We start from the raw sequence: 22,689 nt of genomic DNA on the forward strand, positions 1-22,689 counted from the left end.
AGACATATGCCAAAAGGGTTTAAAGGATATGCAAAAATAGGTAACCTAAAAAAAAATTATGCAACATCTGGCAATTTTCAAAATTTGGTGCTGGATAGCTGACAATTTATTGAACTTCCTAATGCAAGTTAACATGGAAAGATGAGGGAAAGGGCCATATACCTCTTTCATTTAAGTTTCATATACAAAGCATCAAGATATATAAATATCATTATATGTATCAGTGTAAACCATACCCCCGGCCGGGATTGAACCCGCGGTCATAGAGTCTCAAAACTCCAGCCCGTCGCGTTAGCCACTAGACCAGCTAGCCACAATAAGATTCATCCAACTAGGTATATTTCTGGTGTAGAAATATACCTAGTTGGATGAATCTTATTGTGGCTAGCTGGTCTAGTGGCTAACGCGACGGGCTACGATTTCTTGAGTCATGTATCAGTGTCACTTGTCTGGATTACCTCTATACAATAACATCAGTATCACAAAGTACTGTACCACTCTGAGACTACCTCCTTATTAACACACATCCTGTGTCTTCAGCCAAAGAGCATATGATAATAATTTTAGCCGATACAAATTTGGTACATAATATACTTTTTCCAACAAAATGCCCAGTGTAAATAAACGTATGAACATAGATGAAACTGCAGCAAAAGCACATAGGTACAGAATATACAGTATTGTAATTGCTAGAAAGTATGAATCCTGGTAAGTTAATATAGTAGTATCTATATAATCCTGAAATAAAGTTTAGTGTTGCTTAACACCTACCAGTAAGAAGACTATTGGAGGCATTCATAAGGGGGTTTGATGAAGTTGTTTTTTGTGTAAGTGTTCAGATTTCATTAAATATAAATATTTCAGTGCCAAACATTCTTTTTAAAAATGATTTGAGTTTTGAAACTAAAATGTTGCATTATTTTTTTTTTTATTAACACATCTGCCAATTCCCACCAAGGCAGGTGGCCTGAAAAAGAAAAACTTTCATCATTCACTCCATCACTGTCTTGCCAGCTGGGTGTTTTACACTGCAGTTTATTAAACTGCAACATTAACACCCCTCCTTCAGAATGCAGACACTGTGCTTCCCATCTCCAGGACTCAAGTCCGGCCTGACGGTTTCCCTGAATTCCTTCATAAATGTTACTTAGCTCACACTCCAACAGCACATCAAGTATTAAAAACCATTTGTCTCCATTCACTCCTATCAAATATGCTCACTCATACTTGCTGGAAGTCCAAGCCCCCCGCACACAAAACCTCCTTTTCCCCCTTCCTCCAACCCTTCCTAGGCCGACCCCTACCCCGCCTTCCTTCCACTACAGATTTATACACTCTTGAAGTCATTCTGTTTCGTTCCATTCTCTCTTCATGTCCGAACCACTTCAACAACCCTTCCTCAGCCCTCTGGACAACAGTTTTGGCAATCCCGCACCTCCTCCTAACTTCCAAACTACGAATTCTCTGCATTATATTCACACCACACATGCCCTCAGACATGACATCTCCACAACCTCCAGCCTTCTCCTTGCTGCAACATTCATCACCCATGCTTCATACCCACATAAGAGCATTGGTAAAACTATACTCTTATACATTCCTTTCTTTGTTTAAATAACAAAAAAAGGCTTCCAAGGACAAAGTTCTTTGTCTCCACAGACTCCTAAGTGCACCACTCACCCTTTTCCCCTCATCAAGTCTATGATTCACCTCATCTTTCATAGACCCATCCGCTGACACGTCCACTCCCAAATATCTAAATACATTCACCTCCTCCATACTCTCTCCCTCCAATCTGATATCCAATCTTTCATTACCTAATCTTTTTGTTATCCTCATAATCTTACTTTTTCCTATATTCACTTTTAATTTTCTTCTGATACATACCCTACCAGATTCATCCACCAACCTCTGCAACTTCTCTTCAGAATCTCCAAAGAGCACAGTGTCATCAGCAAAAAGCAACTCTGACAACTCCCACTTTGTGTTTGATTCTTTTTCTTTTAACTCCACACCTCTTGCCAAGACACTCGCATTCACTTCTCTCACAACCCCATCTATAAATATATTGAACAATCACGGTGACATAACACATCCTTGTCTAAGGTCTACTTTTACTGGGAAATAATCTCCCTCTTTCCTACATACTCTAACCTGCGCCTCACTATCCTCATAAAAACTTTTAGCTGCTTTCAGTAACCTACCTCTTATACCATACACCTGCAACAACTGCCACATTACCCCCCTATCCACCCTGTCATACACCTTTTCCAGATCCATAAATACCAGAAAAACCTCTTTAGACTTATCTAAATACTGTTCACCTATATGTTTCACTGTAAACACTGGTCTACACACCCCCTACCTTTCCTAAAGCAGCCTTGTTCATCTGCTGTCCTACTCTCCGTCTTACTCTTAATTCTTTCAATAATGACTCTACCATACACTTTACCAGGTATACTCAACAGACTTATCCCCCTATAATTTCTGCACTCTCTTTTGTCCCCTTTGCCTTTATACAAAGGAACTATGCATGCTCTCTGCCAATCCCTAGGTACCTTACTCTCTTCCAAACATTTATTAAATAATAGCACCAATGTTGCATTGTCATCATGATATCCAAGTGTATGATGCATGATATTTTGTGTTGGTATCTTATACTGTATACTGAGGGTTCTGGGTTTGGGTAGAAGGTATGGAACTTAACCCTGGGTAAGGGTGTACTGAAGTATCATTGTCAACTAATTGATGGTATCATTATTGCTGATAATGCTGGTGTAGATACTGCAACTGCCAGTGTTGCATCTGAAGCTACACTTATTTCTACTGAAGGGATGGGGGGAGGTGGGAAGGTACAGCATACATGACATAGCTGAAAAATTCAAATCCAGTGAATTTTGTTGTTGAATTAGATGCGGCTGGTCATTAAATGGAGGAAGGGTCCCAAGTTTTTTTCTTGTTTGTTAACCGAAATTCGACTTAGCTAACTTTTATTAATTAGGCGAGGGATGATCACAATGTATTATACTCACAGAAATATTATTATTTTCAAGGTTAAGATAAGTCATTCTGCTACAATTTATAAAAGTTGCTGCACCAATTTTGGAGATGTTATTATTGGTGATCTTCAGGCTGTGAAGGTTGGTAATTACTTGGAGTGCTCCAGCTTTTATCTCTCTCAGCCCCACACCATGTAGCTGCAGGTCTTCCTGTTTTATAAAAATATAAAATAAATTCACAAGACCTAGTTGAAACTAAGCATAATTATACTCTCCTTAAACTTTGGCAGCTGGTAAAAAATCTACAAACTTTTGAAAATTTATAACTTCCTATTTTGTATATACGGTGAAGAATTTCAAAGATATTGGTCAAACTACTGTATTATTTTTGTTTAACATTAACCAGTGAGGTAATTCAATTGTCTTAAGAAGATATTTTGCATGGTAAAGAGTGGTGGTCATACAAGGTGGTGCAGTTTTTTTGTTATATCAGATGTGAGGCTGGTGATGGCAGGAGATGCATCATATATCTGAAGGGAAGTAAGTCTTGTGTCTAGTGAAGGTATTATTCCCCCTTCACACTTGATCCTTGGGTGTTCACACACACACTGTACTGGGCACTTAGGAGCACTGTATACACTGAGTGTGGCGCTGATGCTGCATGCCACAAGCACCACACATTCAGCTAGCATGATAACTTCCAGGGCACTCTCCTGTCTGGGGAAATACAGTATTTACATGATTAAATTGAAAAAAAGTTAGTGGTTACTGATTTTTTTTATTATTGAATGCTTCCTTGCATGGTATTAAATAATGGCTAACCCTGACTCATAAGACAACCTTGCCTAATGCATTTCAGTGGTGTGCTGGTAATCTATTTTTTGTATTTAAAACTTAGAATACAGCAGGATAATATATTGTGCATTTTCTGATAACACCAAATTTGGCACAGTTGTATATCTTTTTTTTTTTAAAACATGCTGGCCATCTCCCACTGAGGCAGGGGTGACCCGAACAAGAAACGCTTTCACTGTTATTCGCCCTGTTGCTGGCTGCCAGAGGCACCCAGACACGACATTTCAGATCCAAACAGCAGATATCACAAACCCCTCCTGTAGAGTGCAGGCATTGTACTTCCAATATATAATAGATTCATTCAGCAGTTTCTGAAAAAATAGTTCAGAATGACTGTTGTGGTCATTTTCCAAAATGGCATCCATTACATTCAACCAGTTTTCAGAACCGAGACCTTCAGAGTACCACAGTAGATTTAACCTGGGGTACTTGATATCAGAATCTTTGTAAAGACTATGTGAAGTCATTTATAAGGAATTATTGCATTAACTGGACTGTTAAGAAAAAATGAAGCCATACACAAATAACCCACACATAGGAGAGAGAAGCCTATGACGGCAGTGTAACTTTGTAAATGGCTTAAGTTGGACTGCAATGTTGTTATAAGCTTCTCTCTCCTATGTACAAGTTATTTGTGTATTGTTCCAGTCATGGTATTGTACCTTTTTGTTCTTATTGAAGCCATTCATTTTTAGAATAAGCCATACGAGATACAGATACCCTTTTTATATTTCCCATGAATGACTCACCCTGAGTAAAACCTCAGTACATGTGAAGGAGCCAAAATTTGGAACTCTCTGCCTTAAGATTCAAAAGGCTCCATTTCTGTCATTAACTTTAAGTCTGATGTTAAGAAGCTCCTCCTACCCTTAACCCTTTCAGGGTTGGTGCCATACTGGTACGGCTTGCACGCCAAGGTTGGTGCCATACTGGTACGGCTTGCATGCCAGGGTTGGTGCCATACTGGTACGGCTTGCACGCTAGGGTTGGTGCCATACTGGTATGGCTTGCACGCCAGGGTTGGTGCCATACTGGTACGGCTTGCATGCCAGGGTTGGTACCGTACCTGGAGTTTACCTGGAGAGAGTTCCGGGGCCCAACGCCCCCGCGGCCCGGTCTGTGACTAGTACGCATAAATTCTAGTGCCTTCAAATGTAGCGAGAGAAAGCTGGTAGGCCTACATATGAAAGAATGGGTCTATGTGGTCATTGTGCACAGTATAAAAAAAAATCCTGCAGCACACAGTGCATAATGAGAAAAAAAAAACTGACCATGTTTTTGGTTTAAAACAGCGACTTTGCAGTGTTTTTTTTTTTTTTTTTTTTTTTTTTTTTTGTATGCTATTTATGGTTGTATTCTAGTTTTCCTGGTCTCATTTTATAGAATGGAAGACACATTACGGAAATTGAGATGATTTTTATTGGTTTCACAATGAAAAGTACCTTGAAATTGTGCTCAAAGTAGCAGAAATGTTCGATTTTTGCTAAAGTTCAAAAGTAAATAAATCAAGACATGCATCCAATACACGTCAACTGGTGAGTCTAATATTCTTTCACAAGTGCATTGATATTATTTATACCATTTCTACACTAATGCAGTAGCATGCATAACAGTAAATTTTCTATTTTTTGTGAGAATAAAAATTCAAAGTGGAAAGCAAAAGAAATGTTACAAGAGGCCTGGGGAGTGAGTAAGGAACAGAGGAAATGTTATTTTAGTGCCAGAAATGTCTGTCTTGTTTATTCTGGACCCTATTTGGAAATTGGCATCTTTTGAAATTTGTGTGAAATTGGCAAAATTGCCAGTTTTGGACCACTTTATTGGTTAGTTGAAATAGGTAAATGGATGGTTTCTTGTACCCATTAGATAGAAAAAATGGAGTTCTAGCGAAATAATTAAGATTTTTGTCGACTGGTACATTGGAATTGGCTGAAAATATGGCTCAAAGTGAGCGAAATCGCCGATGCGTAAACATCGTCGAGACCACTAACTTTGCAAGAGCATACTTCCATAAGTTTTCCATCAAATTTCATAATTCCGGTGTCATTATGATCGGGAAAAGATTCTCTGTTCTTTCATAAGAAATTTTTTTTTTTTTTTCGAAAAATTTCCGACCCTGAGAACAAGTCTAGGAGAGGGCCTGCCGACCCTCAAAGGGGTAATGTGATTCATGATCACAAGATACTAATCTTCTTGCTGACTTTCATTACTCATCCTCATTTACTTCTGGTTTTCCCATTCTTTTTTCCTACTCCCATATATTTATTATGTGGTCCAAATATTTATCACATGGTACAATCACTTCGTCAGATATAGCTGCTTTGTCAGTAATTTAACATAGTACAGGTACTACAACACTTTCTGGCACCTTTGGTCCTAGGCTTGCTACTACAGTACATACTATATCAATTTTGCCAGCCCAACCGAGGTCACACAATAATTCAGCGACAAACCTCTGACCCACCATAGTCTGATGGAAACTTATATTTAGCATTAGTATAAATGAAACAGGTTTATTAATTACTGTACTTACAAAGAATGTGGTAAATTTTTTAATTTTGCTGGAAATGTTGAGATAATAACAGAGGCCTGGTATGACTCACGAAATCGTAATGACATGATTGCAAACAAACCATACCACGGGCGGGATTGAACCCGTGGTCAGAGAGTCTCAGAACTCCAGACCGTCGCGTTAGCCACTGGACCAGTGGCTAACGCGACGGTCTGGAGTTTTGAGACTCTCTGACCGCGGGTTCAATCCCGCCCGTGGTATGGTTTTTTTGAAAGTTGTCTGAATTTCTCTCTGTTTCATAGTTGACTGTTTTATCATGGATCTGGGGTATCTGAACTTGAAGCCATAGATTTTCAAATATAGGCCTACTGTACACAAATAACCCACACATAGCAGAAAGAAACTTAGGATGATGTTTCGGTCCAACTTGGACTAGTAACTACATAGTCACCAAAATGTCATCATAAGTTTTTTCTCCTATGTGCAGGTTATTTATATATTATTCCAGTCATGGTATTGTACCTTTTTGTTCTTTATAAACCTACTGCTGTGAGATACGTTCTTTATAAACCTACTGCTGTGAGACACGTTCTTTTTAAACCTACTGCTGTGAGACACATTACTTATAAACCTACTGCTGTGAGAGACATTCTTTATAAACCTACTGCTGTGAGACACATTATAAACCTACTGCTGTCAGACATTCTTTATAAACCTACTGCTGTGAGACACATTCTTTATAAACCTACTGCTGTGAAACACATTCAGTCAAAATTGTTTTATGTGCCTTGATCTTTCCCTGTCTAATTTTTCATGCATCAAATAAAAATTCATTATCTCTTGTTCTGTCGCATAGAAACCTTGTTCTTTTCCTTTAATTCACCTGACAACTCGGTTAACTTGTTAAATACCATAGCTGTTGACAAGTTAATTGTTAGCAAAATATGCTAAGAATTGCACAAAATCAAGGGATCACCACAAACAGTTGCTGTGTTTGTTTAATTCATTTTAAGCGCTAAACCCATGTGGTCATTCAGCACAAGACGTGGTGGAGGCTTGATCCTCCGTCTGCTGAGCCCCAGGCAGTCATGCTTCTTATTGTGTAAACAATATAAGTGAGAAAGCACTACATACAATGCCATCTGTGGCCATCCAGTAAACTAGTCTGGCCAAAAAAGTAGTCTTGTAACTTTGTCTGGACTAAAAGAGGTGCCGAACCATCCTTTACCGGTAAATCGATGTTGTACCTGTACAGTAGTCCCCGTTGTGACTACATTAAAAAAAATTCTGATCATAGTTCCATAGCCAGAAAGTTAATTTTGTGATCACTTTCCTTCACAGATACACACAGCTGTTCATTTAAGCCCAGTCTGTTGTTGCATTTACAATATTATACACAGACCTTGCATTTTCATGACAATCTTATAGTGGGTGTGTGCTGCCTCTGATAACCTCATTTAGTATGGCTCATACAACCTCTCATCATTCTTGGTCCAGTTCCAGCTGGTTGGGAGACGCAGTTCAGGTGCTGGACCAGCACCTGTGCTAAAGCACCGGGATAGTCAGTGAGGCCAACTGTTTCATCATCTTTTATGCTGACATTATTTTGTTCATGTGTCTGGTTGACTGGAATTGAAGAGAATATATACCACCTTTGTCTTCTGTACTATAGCACTTCCTGCCTCGAATTCCCTGGCTACATTTAGGTGCCAGGTTGCAAGTTCAGCCATGTTCTTGAGGTAAACAGGGATTCATCTGTTATAAATAGTGTGGTCTTGTCAAGAAACAGGGAACATGTCTTCTGCCAGGGCTTCAAGGTACAGGAAGGCCCTGTTTTTATGGCTGTTGTGGTCCCGAACCCCGCTGATAGGTGGAAATTGCCTGATAACATGTTTACACTATCATATATTAGGTTCTCAATACAGCTATGCATAAAAAAAAAAAAAAGTAAATTAAATACAGTGGACCATCAAGTTTTGGCAGCATCGACTTTCGTGAAATCCGACTTTCGGCAAGTTTTTTCGGCAAAATTTGGCCTTGCAGTTCGTGATTAGACTCGTGATTCAGCGATCGTCCAGTACCCGTCCGCCTGTCACCGCGCACACAAAGCCAGTCTCCCACACCATTCAAGCTCAGTGTGCCATTGTTTACCAACACGTGACCATCACCCCGCGGGTTCATACGTAATAATCCATTATTTTTTGTGATTTAACTGCTAAATAAGTCACCATGGGCCCAAGGAGAGCTAGTGCAAGCCCTTTGGTAAAGAAAGTGAGGAACACGATCGAATTCAAGAAGGAAACCATTGAAAAATATGAGAGTGGAGTGCGTGTTACAGAGCTTGCCAGGATGTATGGCAAACCCCATTCAACCATCACTTTGATCGTTGTGGAATCTATTGTGGCATTGGGGATGTCCCTGGGGTTGGAGGTGAGTGGTGAGGATGTGGAAGAGTTGGTGGAGGACCACAGGGAAGAGCTAACCACTGAAGAGCTGCAAGAGCTTCATCTGCAACAGCAAGAGATCACAGCTCAGGAAACTGCTGCAGAGGAGGAGGAGGAGGAAGAGAGATGGAGGAAGGTGCCTTCTTCAAAGATTAAGGACATTTGTGCAAAGTGGACTGAAGTGCAAACATTTATGGATGAACTTCACCCTAACAAAGCTGTTGCAGCCCATATTGGCAACATGTACAATGACAGTGTTGTGTCCCACTTCAGATAAATCTTAAAGAAACGCCAGAAACAGAGCTCTCTGGACAGATATTTTGTGCGACAGGGTTCCAGTGACTCTCAAGTTGTTCCCAGTGCCAGTGTCTTTAAAAAACAAAGAAGGGAAGTAACCCCAGATAAGGACTTCATACCTGAAGTCCTAATGGAAGGAGATTCTCCTTCCAAACAATAGTGTACACCTTCCTCCTATCCCCTCCTCCCATCTTCCATCCACCCAGAAGTCTTCAGTAAAGGTAAGTGTAATGTTATTATTATTTTTTATATGCATGTACTTGATTTCTCATTGTTTTCATTATGCAAATCTTTATTTAACCCTTTCAGGGTCCAAGGCCCAAATCTGGAGTCACGCACCAGTGTCCAAGAATTTTCAAAAAAAAATTTGTTATTTTTTCTTATGAAATCGTAGAGAATCTTTTTGTGAAGGTAATAAAACAAAAAGTACGAAATTTGGTGGAAAATTGACGAAATTATGCTCTCGCGAATTTTGATGTGTCAGCGATATTTACGAATCGGCGATTTTGCCGACTTTGACTCCTATTTTAGGCCAATTACATTATTCCAATCAACCAAATTCTTAGCTATTTCACTAGTATTACTTCTATTCTATCGATTGAGCACAAGAAATCGCCAAGTCAACTGTTTCAACTACAAAATAAAGTGATCGGAAATTGTTAATTTGGCCAATTTAACACAAAGTTCAAAATATTCCAATTTCAAAATAGGGTCCAGAATAAACAATGTATGCATTCCTGGCACTAAACTAACATTTCCTCTGTTCATTAGTTATGTTTTGAGGCTTTACAAATAAATTCCATTTTGATTTTTTATTCACATAATGAATTTTTATTCACACCAAAAAATAGAAGATTTACTGTTATGCAATACTGTAATAATTGTATAAATATCATTACCATATTTGTGAATGTATATTAGACCCACCAGCTGACGTGTATTAGATGTGTGAGGTCGTTTGTTTACTCTTGAATATCGGCAAAAATTTAACATTTCCGCTACTTTGAGCTCAGTTTCAAGCCATTTCCAGTGCTAAAACCAATCAAAATCATCTCTATTTCTGTAATATGTCTTCCATTCTATCAAATGAGACCAAGAAATCGCAAATATAACTATAAAAAACATACGAAAAAACACTGCAAAGTTGCTGTTTTAATCGAAAAATCATGATTTCAGTTTTTTTCTCTCATTATACACAGTGTGCTGCAGGATCTGTTTTATGTGGTGCACACATACCACATAGATGTATTCTCTCATATCTAGGCCCAAATGTACCACTCACAGTTTATCAGAGTGAGCTGAGCTCATGGCGTAGATCTACGGTTTGGACACTCACCGTAAAGCCGTAGATCTACGGGACGGACCCTGAAAGGGTTAATTTGAAAAAAAAATATTTTAATATTTTTGTGTGTCTGGAATGGATTAATTTTATTTCCATTATTTCTTATGGGGAAAATGGTTTCGCCATTCGGCAATTTTGACTTTCGGCAGGCTCTCTGGAATGGATTAATCACGAAACTCAGGGGTGCACTGTACACAGTTCAAAGAAGACACCGTAAAATATGGCACCAGTCACCTTTAAGATAAGATTTCATTCGGATTTTTAACCCCAGAAGGTTAGCCACCCAGGATAACCCAAGAAAGGCAGTGCATCATTAAGGACTGTCTTATTTCCATTGAGATCCTCTATCTTGTCCCTCAAGATGCAATCCCACACCAGTCAACTAACACCCAGGTACCTATTTGCTGCTTGGTGAACAGATTACCTAACCTTGTGCAACTGTTGTGCAAAAATGGCATAAGAGTGAAAAAAGCACTGAACATAATGAACAATAGCTTATTTGAACACCACTAAAATAATGGGACACTGAAAAGAGAACATACATTGACCAAAAGCATTTCTACTTCCAGCACTGTAACCCAGTACTGAAACTAGGGAATTGTTTCTCCTCTCTGATGCAGTAGTCTTTAAATTTTGTCATATCTTCATCATGGTCAGTTTTTCAGACAGTTTCTGTCATAGGTGTGGCAGTCTTAGCTAGCACAAGTACTTGTACCCACATACTGTCTTAGAGACAATTCCTCAAATCCTTCAGTGTTGTCATCTTCATGTAGAGCTCACCAAACATCACTACCACCTTTTCACCATAGCTCTCTGGCCACTTCCACAAAATCTTGACCAAGGCTAACAGTGCCTGATCAAGACTGATCATTGGTGTCTCTCCTGGATGCAGATGGTCTACAGCAATTTTTTATGACATTGAGTGCCAGACTGTAGCCACTGAGTGAGTGCACTCTAGGACCAGCACAAACTTGGAGGTTTTGTCTGTCAGAACTTTCCTCACATAGTTCAGTCACCAGTTGTCTTCAATATGTTGTTTGAAGTTGTCTTTTGTCGAGAAGTGACTAGCAACTAGGACAAACAACTTCTTGATGCTTCTGGTAACAAATGGTACATCAGTGTAGTAGTAGGGTAAAAGGCTTACAGTTTTAGAGCTTCCTTACCCAGCTCCTTCAGCTTTAATAATAATTCTCCAATCTAGTGATGAGACAGTACAAAAATTTTTGGCTGCTGCTGATATTCAAATTTATGCTCATACCGATACCATCAAAATTAGCCAAAACCCACCTGTGTCAATACTTTGGCACACCCCTACTTTGATTGACATCCTTATCAGGAAAAGAGGAATGGTGAAATAGGGAGATAGCAGTACCGTGAAAGGACACATTTCTTGGTGTTGCACTGGGATTGTTGTCTGTTATCCACAGTGGCAGTTATGAAGACTTTTCCATGCATATTGAAAAGACAGACCACTTGCTCTCTGAGAAACTGCTGGCAAATACTGTTTCCTATCAAAGCTGAAAGCCAGAGAATGTGATCCTAGGAGGTGCTTATGCCCAGGTGTGATAGCCTGTTTACCAATTATCTTTTGTGTGTGTGATAAGATAAGATAAGATTTCATTCGGATTTTTAACCCCGGAGGGTTAGCCACCCAGGATAACCCAAGAAAGTCAGTGCGTCATCGAGGACTGTCTAACTTATTTCCATTGTCCTTAATCTTGTCCCCCAGGATGCGACCCACACCAGTCGACTAACACCCAGGTACCTATTTGCTGCTAGGTGAACAGGACAACAGGTGTAAGGAAACGTGTCAAAATGTTTCCACCCGCCGGGAATCAAACCCGGGCCCTCCATGTGTGAAGCGGGAGCTTTAGCCACCAGGCCACCGGGCCATGTGTGTGTGTGTGTGTGTGTGTGTGTGTGTGTGTGTGTGTGTGTGTGTGTGTGTGTGTGTGTGTGTGTGTGTGTGTGTGTACTCACCTATTTGTACTCACCTGTTTGTGGTTGCAGGGGTCGAGTCCTAGCTCCTGGCCCCGCCTCTTCACCGGTTGCTACTAGGCCCTCTCTCTCCCCGCTCCATGAGCTTTATCAAACCTCGTCTTAAAACTGTGTATGGTTCCTGCCTCCACTACGTCATTTTCTAGGCTATTCCACTGCCTTACAACTCTATGACTGAAGAAATACTTCCTACTATCTCTCTGACTCATTTGTGTCTTCAACTTCCAATTGTGGCCTCTTGTTTCTGTGTCCCCTCCCTGGAACATCCTGTCTTTGTCCACCTTGTCTATTCCACGCAGTATTTTATATGTCGTTATCATGTCTCCCCTGACCCTCCTGTCCTCCAGTGTCCTCAGGCCGATTTCCCTTAATCTTTCTTCATAGGACATTCCCCTTAGCTCTGGAACTAACCTTGTCGCAAACGATGGAAATAAATGGTATAAAATACCGACACAATGGCAATATAAACACAAATGCAGTATAATGTGATCCTTTATTGACTACGTTTCGCCCACACAGTGGGCTTTTTCAAGTCACAAACAGAACTACCTGGGGTGGAAGGAACGCGAGTATTTATAGTCCGGCTGAGGTCAGGTGAAGAATGCTGCATCTGATGATGTACCGAGTTGGGTTGTAGAGTCTAAAAACTTGGGTAGCTTGGAAAGGAGACTGGACAAGTTTGTGAGCAGACCTTCTACAGTGTTCTTATGTGGGATAGCGATGAAGAAGTTTCTTGGCAAGTGGTTCAGCTATGTTATAGAAGCCACTATTCTGGTTGAAGTTGTCGGATATAGAAATAAGTGATGATTCCAGGATTCTTCGGTATTGGGTGTTGTCTTCTGTGGCGATAAGTCTTGAGTTTCTGTAGTTTATCAAGTGGTTGTGTGAATTACGGTGTTGTACGCAGGCATTCCTTGTGTCGTCAGACCTGCTTGCGTATTGGTGTTCTGAAATACGTGTTTGGAGGTCCCTTGATGTTTCGCCCACGTATAACTTGTTGCAGTCATTACAAACCTTTGTACTTTCTCTAGTTTCTTGACGTGCTTTATCAAGTGCGGGTTCCAAACAGGTGCTGCATACTCCAGTATGGGCCTGACATACACGGTGTACAGTGTCTTGAATGATTCCTTACTAAGGTATCGGAATGCTGTTCTCAGGTTTGCCAGGCGCCCATATGCTGCAGCAGTTATCTGATTGATGTGTGCTTCCGGAGACATGCTCGGTGTTATACTCACCCCAAGATCTTTCTCCTTGAGTAAGGTTTGCAGTCTTTGGCCACCTAGCCTATACTCTGTCTGTGGTCTTCTGTGCCCTTCCCCTATCTTCATGACTTTGCATTTGGCAGGATTAAATTCGAGAAGCCATTTGCTGGACCAGGTGTCCAGTCTGTCCAGGTCTCTTTGAAGTCCTGCCTGGTCCTCATCAGATTTAATTCTCCTCATTAACTTCACATCATCTGCAAACAGGGACACTTCTGAGTCTAACCCTTCCATCATGTCGTTCACATATACCAAAAATAGCACTGGTCCTAGGACCGACCCCTGTGGGACCCCGCTCGTCACAGGTGCCCACTGTGATACATCATTACGTACCATGACTCGTTGTTGCCTCCCTGTCAGGTATTCTCTGATCCATTGCAGTGCCCTTCCTGTTATATGCGCCTGATGCTCTAGCTTCTGCACTAATCTCTTGTGAGGAACTGTGTCAAAGGCCTTCTTGCAGTCCAAGAAGATGCAATCAACCCACCCCTCTCTCTCTTGTCTTACTTCTGTTATTTTATCATAAAACTCCAGAAGGTTTGTGACACAGGATTTGCCTTCCGTGAATCCGTGCTGGTTGGCATTTATACTCCTGTTCCGTTCCAGGTGCTCCACCACTCTCCTCCTGATAATCTTCTCCATAATTTTGCATACTATACACGTCAATGACACAGGTCTATAGTTTAGTGCCTCTTTTCTGTCTCCTTTTTTAAAAATGGGAACTACATTTGCCGTCTTCCATACCTCAGGTAGTTGCCCAGTTTCCAGGGATGTGTTGAAGATTGTGGTAAGTGGCACGCACAACATATCTGCTCCCTCTCTAAGGACCCACGGGGAGATGTTGTCCGGTCCCATTGCCTTTGAGGTATCGATGTCCCTTAGCAGTTTCTTCACCTCCTCCTCATCTGTATGTATGTCGTCCAACACTTGTTGGTGTATTCCTTGCTGGTGTCCCCATCTGGTCTGTTCCCCCAGAGTCCTTCCTGTCTCTACTGTAAATACTTCCTTAAATCTCGTGTTGAGCTCCTCGCATACCTCTTGATCGTTTCTTGTGAGTTCTCCACCTTCTTTCCTCAGCCTTATCACCTGGTCCTTGACTGTTGTCTTCCTCCTAATGTGGCTATACAGCAGTTTCGGGTCAGATTTGACTTTCGATGCTATGTCGTTTTCATACTGTCGCTGGGCCTCCCTCCTTATCTGTGCATACTCGTTTCTGGCTCTTCTACTAATCTCCTTGTTTTCCTGGGTCCTATGCCTCCTGTACCTTTTCCATTCTCTGTTGCACCTAGTTTTTGCCTCCCTACACCTTCGGGTGTGTGTGTGTGTGTGTGTGTGTGTGTGTGTATGTATGTAAAACATCTTGTTATGTATAGAAAATATGTAAGCTTTGTCACATAAAGCTTATATTACACATATTTAAATACCTGTTCTAGCAAAGAATAAAAAGGCACAATACTGTGACTGGAACAATACACAGATAACCCACTCTTGGAAGAATGAATAACATCATTTCAGCCTGAATTTGACTAGTCAATGGTCCAAGTTGGACTAAAATGTTGTCGTGTGTTTCATTCTCCAATGTGTGGGTTATTTGTGTACCTGTATTAGTATTAAGCAGTTCATAAGCATTAGTTTTAGTCTGTCTATATTGGCTTGCATAACAAGGAGTTTTCCTTACTACATAGAAAAACTTGTATGTACAGAGCTGTATCAGACCTGTACACATAACCTGTTAACCCATTCATTGTAATATCCATAAAGGTTTTAAAGAAATAAAGCTTATGATATGATGCAATATAGGAAAGTACTGATCTTATCTCCTCCCTCCACTCCTCAAGTTTCTTCCAAGTGTCCAAATTCATATACCGATTCTCTACCTTTGATTTCTTTCACCCATTACTAGAACTGGGTTTAATCTAACCTTAGTATGAAGATACACTTGTCTCCTCTTGGTGGAAGAGAATTGTTATGATGTGTTACATGGATGGTGTAGGAACCCCAACACTTGACTACTCTGAAGACTTGTCTCAAAACTGTAAACAGGATGCCACATCCTGTTTACAGTTGTATGCATTTTTAAACACCTTTTAAAATTATGTGCATTTTAAATAATGTACTGTGTATATGTTAATTACCTCTGTTATTTTTTTTACATTATTGGCAGTCTTCTACCAAGATAGGGTGACCTACCCCCCCAGCCCTCCCAGTCCCCTATGCCTCCCCCCCACACAAAAAAAAGGGAAACCACTCACTGTCATTCATTCAGTAGTATTCTGACATACTTTAGATTACCCACCTACTGCAAGATCACTACCTCTCCTAGTGTGTAGCAGTATTACCCTTCTCACCCTCTGAGACTCAGGTCTAGCTAACTGCTTACCCTGAATCTTTGCATAACACTGTATAGGAGGGCCCAACTTTTTGACATCCTGAAATTACAGCTGTTTTCAATTGGACCATTGTTCATTATGTTCGATGATTTTTCTGCTTTTCTGCCGTTTTTGGCCTGATGCACACAACAGTTGCATCAGGGAAGGGAGTCCAGTGCCATATTTTAAGGTAAATAATGTATGTACTGTATATTCATTTTACTTTCATATCATTTTTTCCTAGGCTTAAGTGTGTAGTGTAGTGGTGGTAGATAAGTACAGTTTTGTAGTATTGAGCACTTAATATGTGATAGTACGTATAAACATGTTATCAGGCATTTATGTGTATTCGACAGTGAAAAAAAAAAAGTTATGTTCCACTTTTCGGCTATTTTCGCTTATTGGTGGGGGTCAGGAACCTACCATGTCATATAAATGGGACCATTCTGTAGTATCTTGCTCAGTCTCCAACAGCCTGTCCATTAAAAACCAGTTTCCTCCATTCACTCCTATCTAACACACACATGCATGCCTGCTGGATGCTCAAGCCCTTAAAACTCAAAAGCCTTCTTTTTCCCCTCCCTGCAACCATTGTAAGGAAAACCTCTACCCCTTCCACCTTCCACTCCAGATTTACATACCCTCTTCATCATCCTGTCTCTCTCCATCCTCCATACTCAGACCACCTCAACATCCCTCTTCAGCCCTCTGAATTTTATAAACCCTTGCTGTTTCCTCATGGTCTTGTAATTTCTGCTTTCTAAATTCTCTGCATGATGTTCACACCACATGTTGCTCTCAAACAACATCTCCTCTTCCTCCACTCTCAATCTCACTGCAGTATTCACAACCCATGGCTAACACCTGTATAAAGTATTGGTACCACTATACTCATTGTCCTTTTTTATTCCATTGATAAACTTTTTTCTGATCATTGATGCCTCTGCATACCACCCACCTCCCCCCCCTACCATCTGTTCTCTGGGTCATCTTATCATTCAAAGACCCAAGTTCACTCAAAAATATCTAATTACTTCTGCTTCATTTCCTTTTTTAACATATCCTCCCAAATTTATCTACCAACCTTTGCAACTTGTCTTCAGAATCTCCTGGAAGAACCATGCCATTGGCAAAATAAGCAACTCTGACAGTTCCCACTTTTTATCAGGCACAACATTTCTCCTGCACCCTGAAGGAGGGGTGGAGACATGTTTTGTTATTGAACTGTGGTATTGCCACACCTCTGGAAAGACAGTGATGGAGTGAGTGATGATGAAAGTGTTTCCCCCTTTTTCGGGTCACCCTGCCTCAGAGAAAACTGCCGATGTGTTAAAATTTTTTTTTTTTAGTTTCATACCACTCCCCAGCACCCTAAAATTCACTTCTCTTGCAACCCCATCCATAAATATATTAAACAACCATGGTGACAACACACATCTGTTTTTTCACTTCTATACAAAGAATCTTAATCTCTCCTATGTACCCTAACTTAAACCTCAATTTCGTCAAGAACATTCTTTACCAGTTTTAGTAACCTACTATCTATTCCATACATTTGCAATGTATGGCACATTATTTCCCTATTATTCATTTTTTCTACAGCCATCAGTGTAGCAAATGGTTCCTTACTTTTATGTAAGTACTGTTTACTTATGTGCTTATGTTCCTTGTGCTTATGTTCCTTGCCCTTCCTAAATCCTGTGTGTTCACTTTGCAGTCCTTTCTGTTTTACCCTTAACTTTTTAACTAACCTGGAGTTTACCTGGAGAGAGTTCCGGGGGTTAATGCCCCCGCGGCCCGGTCTGTGACCAGGCCTCCTGGTGGATCAGAGCCTGATCAACCAGGCTGTTGCTGCTGGCTGCACGCAAACCAACGTACGAGCCACAGCCCGGCTGGTCAGGAACCGACTTTAGGTGCTTGTCCAGTGCTAGCTTGAAGACTGCCAGGGGTCTGTTGGTAATCCCCCTTATGTATGCTGGGAGGCAGTTGAACAGTCTCGGGCCCCTGACACTTATTGTATGGTCTCTTAACGTGCTAGTGACACCCCTGCTTTTCATTGGGGGGATGTTGCATCGTCTGCCAAGTCTTTTCCTTTCGTAGTGAGTGATTTTCGTGTGCAAGTTCAGTACTAGTCCCTCTAGGATTTTCCAGGTGTATATAATCATGTATCTCTCCCGCCTGCGTTCCAGGGAATACAGGTTCAGGAACCTCAAGCGCTTCCAGTAATTGAGGTGTTTTATCTCCGTTATGCACGCCGTGAAGGTTCTCTGTACATTTTCTAGGTCAGCAATTTCACCTGCCTTGAAAGGTGCTGTTAGTGTGCAGCAATATTCCAGCCTAGATAGAACAAGTGACCTGAAGAGTGTCATCATGGGCTTGGCCTTCTTAGTTTTGAAGGTTCTCATTATCCATCCTGTCATTTTTCTAGCAGATGCGATTGATACAATGTTATGGTCCTTGAAGATGAGATCCTCCGACATGATCACTCCCAGGTCTTTGACGTTGGTGTTTCGCTCTATTTTGTGGCCAGAATTTGTTTCGTACTCTGATGAAGATTTAATTTCCTCGTGTTTACCATATCTGAGTAATTGAAATTTCTCATCGTTGAACTTCATATTGTTTTCTGCAGCCCACTGAAAGATTTGGTTGATGTCCGCCTGGAGCCTTGCAGTGTCTGCAATGGAAGACACTGTCATGCAGATTCGGGTGTCATCTGCAAAGGAAGACACGGTGCTGTGGCTGACATCCTTGTCTATGTCGGATATGAGGATGAGGAACAAGATGGGAGCGAGTACTGTGCCTTGTGGAACAGAGCTTTTCACTGTAGCTGCCTCGGACTTTACTCTGTTGACGACTACTTTCTGTGTTCTGTTAGTGAGGAAATTATAGATCCATCGACCGACTTTTCCTGTTATTCCTTTAGCACGAATTTTGTGCGTTATTACGCCATGGTCACACTTGTCGAAGGCTTTTGCAAAGTCTGTATATATTACATCTGCATTCTTTTTATCTTCTAGTGCATTTAGGACCTTGTCGAAGTGATCCAATAGTTGAGACAGACAGGAGCGACCTGTTCTAAACCCATGTTGCCCTGGGTTGTGTAACTGATGGGTTTCTAGATGGGTGGTGATCTTGCTTCTTAGGACCCTTTCTAAGATTTTTATGATATGGGATGTTAGTGCTATTGGTCTGTAGTTCTTTGCTGTTGCTTAACTGCCCCCTTTGTGGAGTGGGGCTATGTCTGTTGTTTTTAGTAACTGTGGGACGACCCCCGTGTCCATGCTCCCTCTCCATAGGATGGAAAAGGCTCGTGATAGGGGCTTCTTGCAGTTCTTGATGAACACGGAGTTCCATGAGTCTGGCCCTGGGGCAGAGTGCATGGGCATGTCATTTATCGCCTGTTCGAAGTCATTTGGCATCAGGATAACATCGGATAGGCTTGTGTTAACCAAATTTTGTGGCTCTCTCATAAAAAATTCATTTTGATCTTCGACTCTCAGTCTGGTTAGCGGCTTGCTAAAAACTGAGTCATATTGGGACTTGAGTAGCTCACTCATTTCCTTGCTGTCATCTGTGTAGGACCCATCTTGTTTAAGTAGGGGCCCAGTACTGGACGTTGTTCTCGACTTTGATTTGGCATAGGAGAAGAAATACTTTGGGTTTCTTTCGATTTCATTTATGGCTTTTAGTTCTTCCCGCGATTCCTGACTCCTATAAGATTCCTTTAGCTTGAGTTCGATGCTTGCTATTTCTCTGACCAGTGTCTCCCTACTCATTTCAGATATATTGACCTCTTTTAGCCGCTCTGTTATTCTTTTCCGTCGCCTGTAAAGGGAACGCCTGTCTCTTTCTATTTTACATCTACTCCTCCTTTTTCTTAGAGGAATAAGCCTTGTGCATACATCGAGTGCCACCAAGTTAATCTGTTCTAGGCATAAGTTGGGGTCTGTGTTGCTTAGTATATCTTCCCAGCTTATATCGGTTAGGACTTGGTTTACTTGGTCCCACTTTATGTTTTTGTTATTGAAGTTGAATTTGTTGAATGCTCCCTCGTGACTAGTCTTATTATGTCGGTCTGGGGCTCCACGCATACATGTCTGAACCTCAGTTATGTTGTGATCTGAGTATATTGTTTTTGATATGGTGACATTTCTTATCAGATCATCATTGTTAGTGAAGATGAGGTCTAGTGTATTCTCCAGTCTAGTAGGCTCTATTATTTGCTGGTTTAAATTGAATTTTGTGCAGAGATTTAAAAGCTCATGTGAGTGTGAGTTTTCATCAGAGCTGCCACCTGGTGTTATTACTGCAACAATATTATTTGCTATATTCCTCCATTTTAGGTGCCTTAAGTTGAAATCTCCCAGGAGCAAGATGTTGGGTGCAGGAGCTGGAAGATTTTCCAGACAGGGGTCAATTTTTAACAGCTGTTCCTGGAATTGCTGGGATGTTGCATCCGGAGGCTTGTAGACTACCACAATGACTAGGTTTTGGTTCTCGACCTTTACTGCTAAAACTTCCACTACATCATTTGAGGCATTTAGCAGTTCTGTGCAAACAAGTGACTCTGCAATGTACAGGCCTATCATATTTTTTTTTTTTTTCAACAAGTCGGCCGTCTCCCACCGAGGCAGGGTGACCCAAAAAAGAAAGAAAATCCCCAAAAAGAAAACACTTTCATCATCATTCAAAACTTTCACCACACTCACACATTATCACTGTTTTTGCAGAGGTGCTCAGAATACTGTACAACAGTTTAGAAGCATATACGCATAAAGATACATAACATATCCCTCCAAACTGCCAATATCCCAAACCCCTCCTTTAAAGTGCAGGCATTGTACTTCCCATTTCCAGGACGCAAGTCCGACTATATGAAAATAACCGGTTTCCCTGAATCCCTTCACTAAATATTACCCTGCTCACACGCCAACAGATCGTCAGGTCCCAAGTACCATTCGTCTCCATTCACTCCTATCTAACACACTCACGCACGCTGGAAGTCCAAGCCCCTCGCCCACAAAACCTCCTTTACCCCCTCTCTCCAACTCTTTCGAGGACGACCCCTACCCCGCCTTCCTTCCCCTATAGATTTACGTATATGCTTTCCATGTCATTCTACTTTGATCCATTCTCTCTAAATGACCAAACCACCTCAACAACCCCTCTTCTGCCCTCTGACTAATACTTTTATTAACTCCACACCTTTTCCTAATTTCCACACTCTGAATTTTCTGCATAATATTTACACCACACATTGCCCTTAAACAGGACATCTCCACTGCCTCCAACCGTCTCCTCGCTGCTGCATTTACCACCCAAGCTTCACATCCATATAAGAGTGTTGGTACTACTATACTTTCATACATTCCCTTCTTTGCCTCCATAGATAACGTTTTTTGACTCCACGTATACCTCAACGCACCACCTCTACCATAAACTTTTATCTGATATACGTACTTCGTGAGTTGGGAGAGTTTGTAGCACAACTCAAATTTTGGTGCATTCGTTGGGAGAGTTTGTGGTGCAAATCAAATTTGGTTGCTGTTTTTCCAGTCAAGTGTTACTGAATTTGCATTTTTGGTGTTGTGCTAATTGAGGGTTTACTTTGGATAATTACAGTATGTTTTAATCACACAAATGTGTTAATGTTAAAATTAAATATGAAGGAGTCTGACTGCTGAAGCCATGGACACAGAGTTTATGTAGTGGTTTGAAATGTTCCTGGAGAAAAAAAAACAGGAAGGGGGTGGGACCCTATACCAGTCTTCTTATTCCTGAGGCAACCATTGAAGATGTTGCCTGAGAGGTAAATGTACAAGCTACCCATTCAAAGATATCCTATATTTTGGAGAAGAAACTTTTGATAAAGTTTTCATCTGTCCTGAACTGTTACCAAGTTGTTAAATAATGATCCTAAATAGACCAAAATGTTGCCTCACGTTTCCTCTTCAAAGTGTGGGGTAATTTGTGAATTGTTCCCCCATGGTTTTGAACATTTTCTACTTAGTAACATAACTTTTCTCCTTACAGCTTTTAGTTTTGGGACATCTGGCACTGGTGGGGCTACAACAGCACCAGGAGGTGAGTGAGTGAGTGAAAAAAATATAAGAGCATTATGGCATTAATTCATCACACACTGTAATCACTTAGTATGACCAGTAAGCTAGTGATTGCTGTCACTTGATCTGTCTTAGGGCAAACATCTTTCCCACTATCACGTGTGCACTTAAACACACCATACTGAAATGTCCTTGCTGTGTACGTATGTATATGTACAGCGCTTGTAATCAAAATCATCAGTATAATAGAAATCTTCAACGTTTTACTATTTGACACCTTTACTTAAAAAATATTGAAAAGAGAACTGAAAGAACTCTGGGGTAGTCTTACTTTGCCTTCTGGTACCTGGGTTGTTCTTGCCTTCCAGTACCTGGCTTCTTCTTGCCTTCCACTACCTGGCTTCCTCTTGTCTTCCAGTACTTGGCTTCTTGCCTTCCAGTACCTGGCTTCTTCTTTCCTTACAGTACCTAGGTTCTTCTTGCCTTCCAGTACTTGGGTTCTTCTTGCCTTCCAGTACTTGGGTTCTTGTTTTTCAGTACCTGGGTTCTTGT

General features: G+C 41.0%; 2 protein-coding genes across 4 annotated transcripts in view; one reads left to right on the top strand and one right to left on the bottom strand.

Moving 5' to 3' along the window:
• LOC128690661 (vasorin) overlaps positions 1-15,733 on the bottom strand; it is a 34,907-nt gene extending 19,174 nt beyond the window's left edge. The window contains exons 1-3 of the mRNA XM_053779402.2: positions 15,628-15,733; positions 3,464-3,716; positions 3,033-3,209 (exon numbers count right to left, since the gene is read on the bottom strand). Coding sequence (XP_053635377.2) covers positions 3,033-3,209; positions 3,464-3,691 — 405 coding nt within the window. The 5' untranslated portion in view covers positions 3,692-3,716; positions 15,628-15,733. The remainder of the gene's footprint in view (positions 1-3,032; positions 3,210-3,463; positions 3,717-15,627) is intronic.
• The window catches only part of Nup54 (nuclear pore complex protein Nup54), a 116,418-nt gene that overhangs the window by 26,284 nt on the left and 67,445 nt on the right, over positions 1-22,689 (top strand). For 2 of the 3 annotated variants that reach the window (XM_070089591.1, XM_070089593.1), the window contains exon 3: positions 22,109-22,159. The exons of the other annotated variant lie outside the window; for it this stretch is intronic. In XM_070089591.1, the coding sequence (XP_069945692.1) occupies positions 22,109-22,159 (51 nt within the window). The remainder of the gene's footprint in view (positions 1-22,108; positions 22,160-22,689) is intronic. 3 annotated transcript variants of the gene reach the window in all.

The sequence above is a fragment of the Cherax quadricarinatus genome, chromosome 29 (assembly GCF_038502225.1).
Source record: "Cherax quadricarinatus isolate ZL_2023a chromosome 29, ASM3850222v1, whole genome shotgun sequence".
NCBI lineage: Eukaryota > Metazoa > Arthropoda > Malacostraca > Decapoda > Parastacidae > Cherax > Cherax quadricarinatus.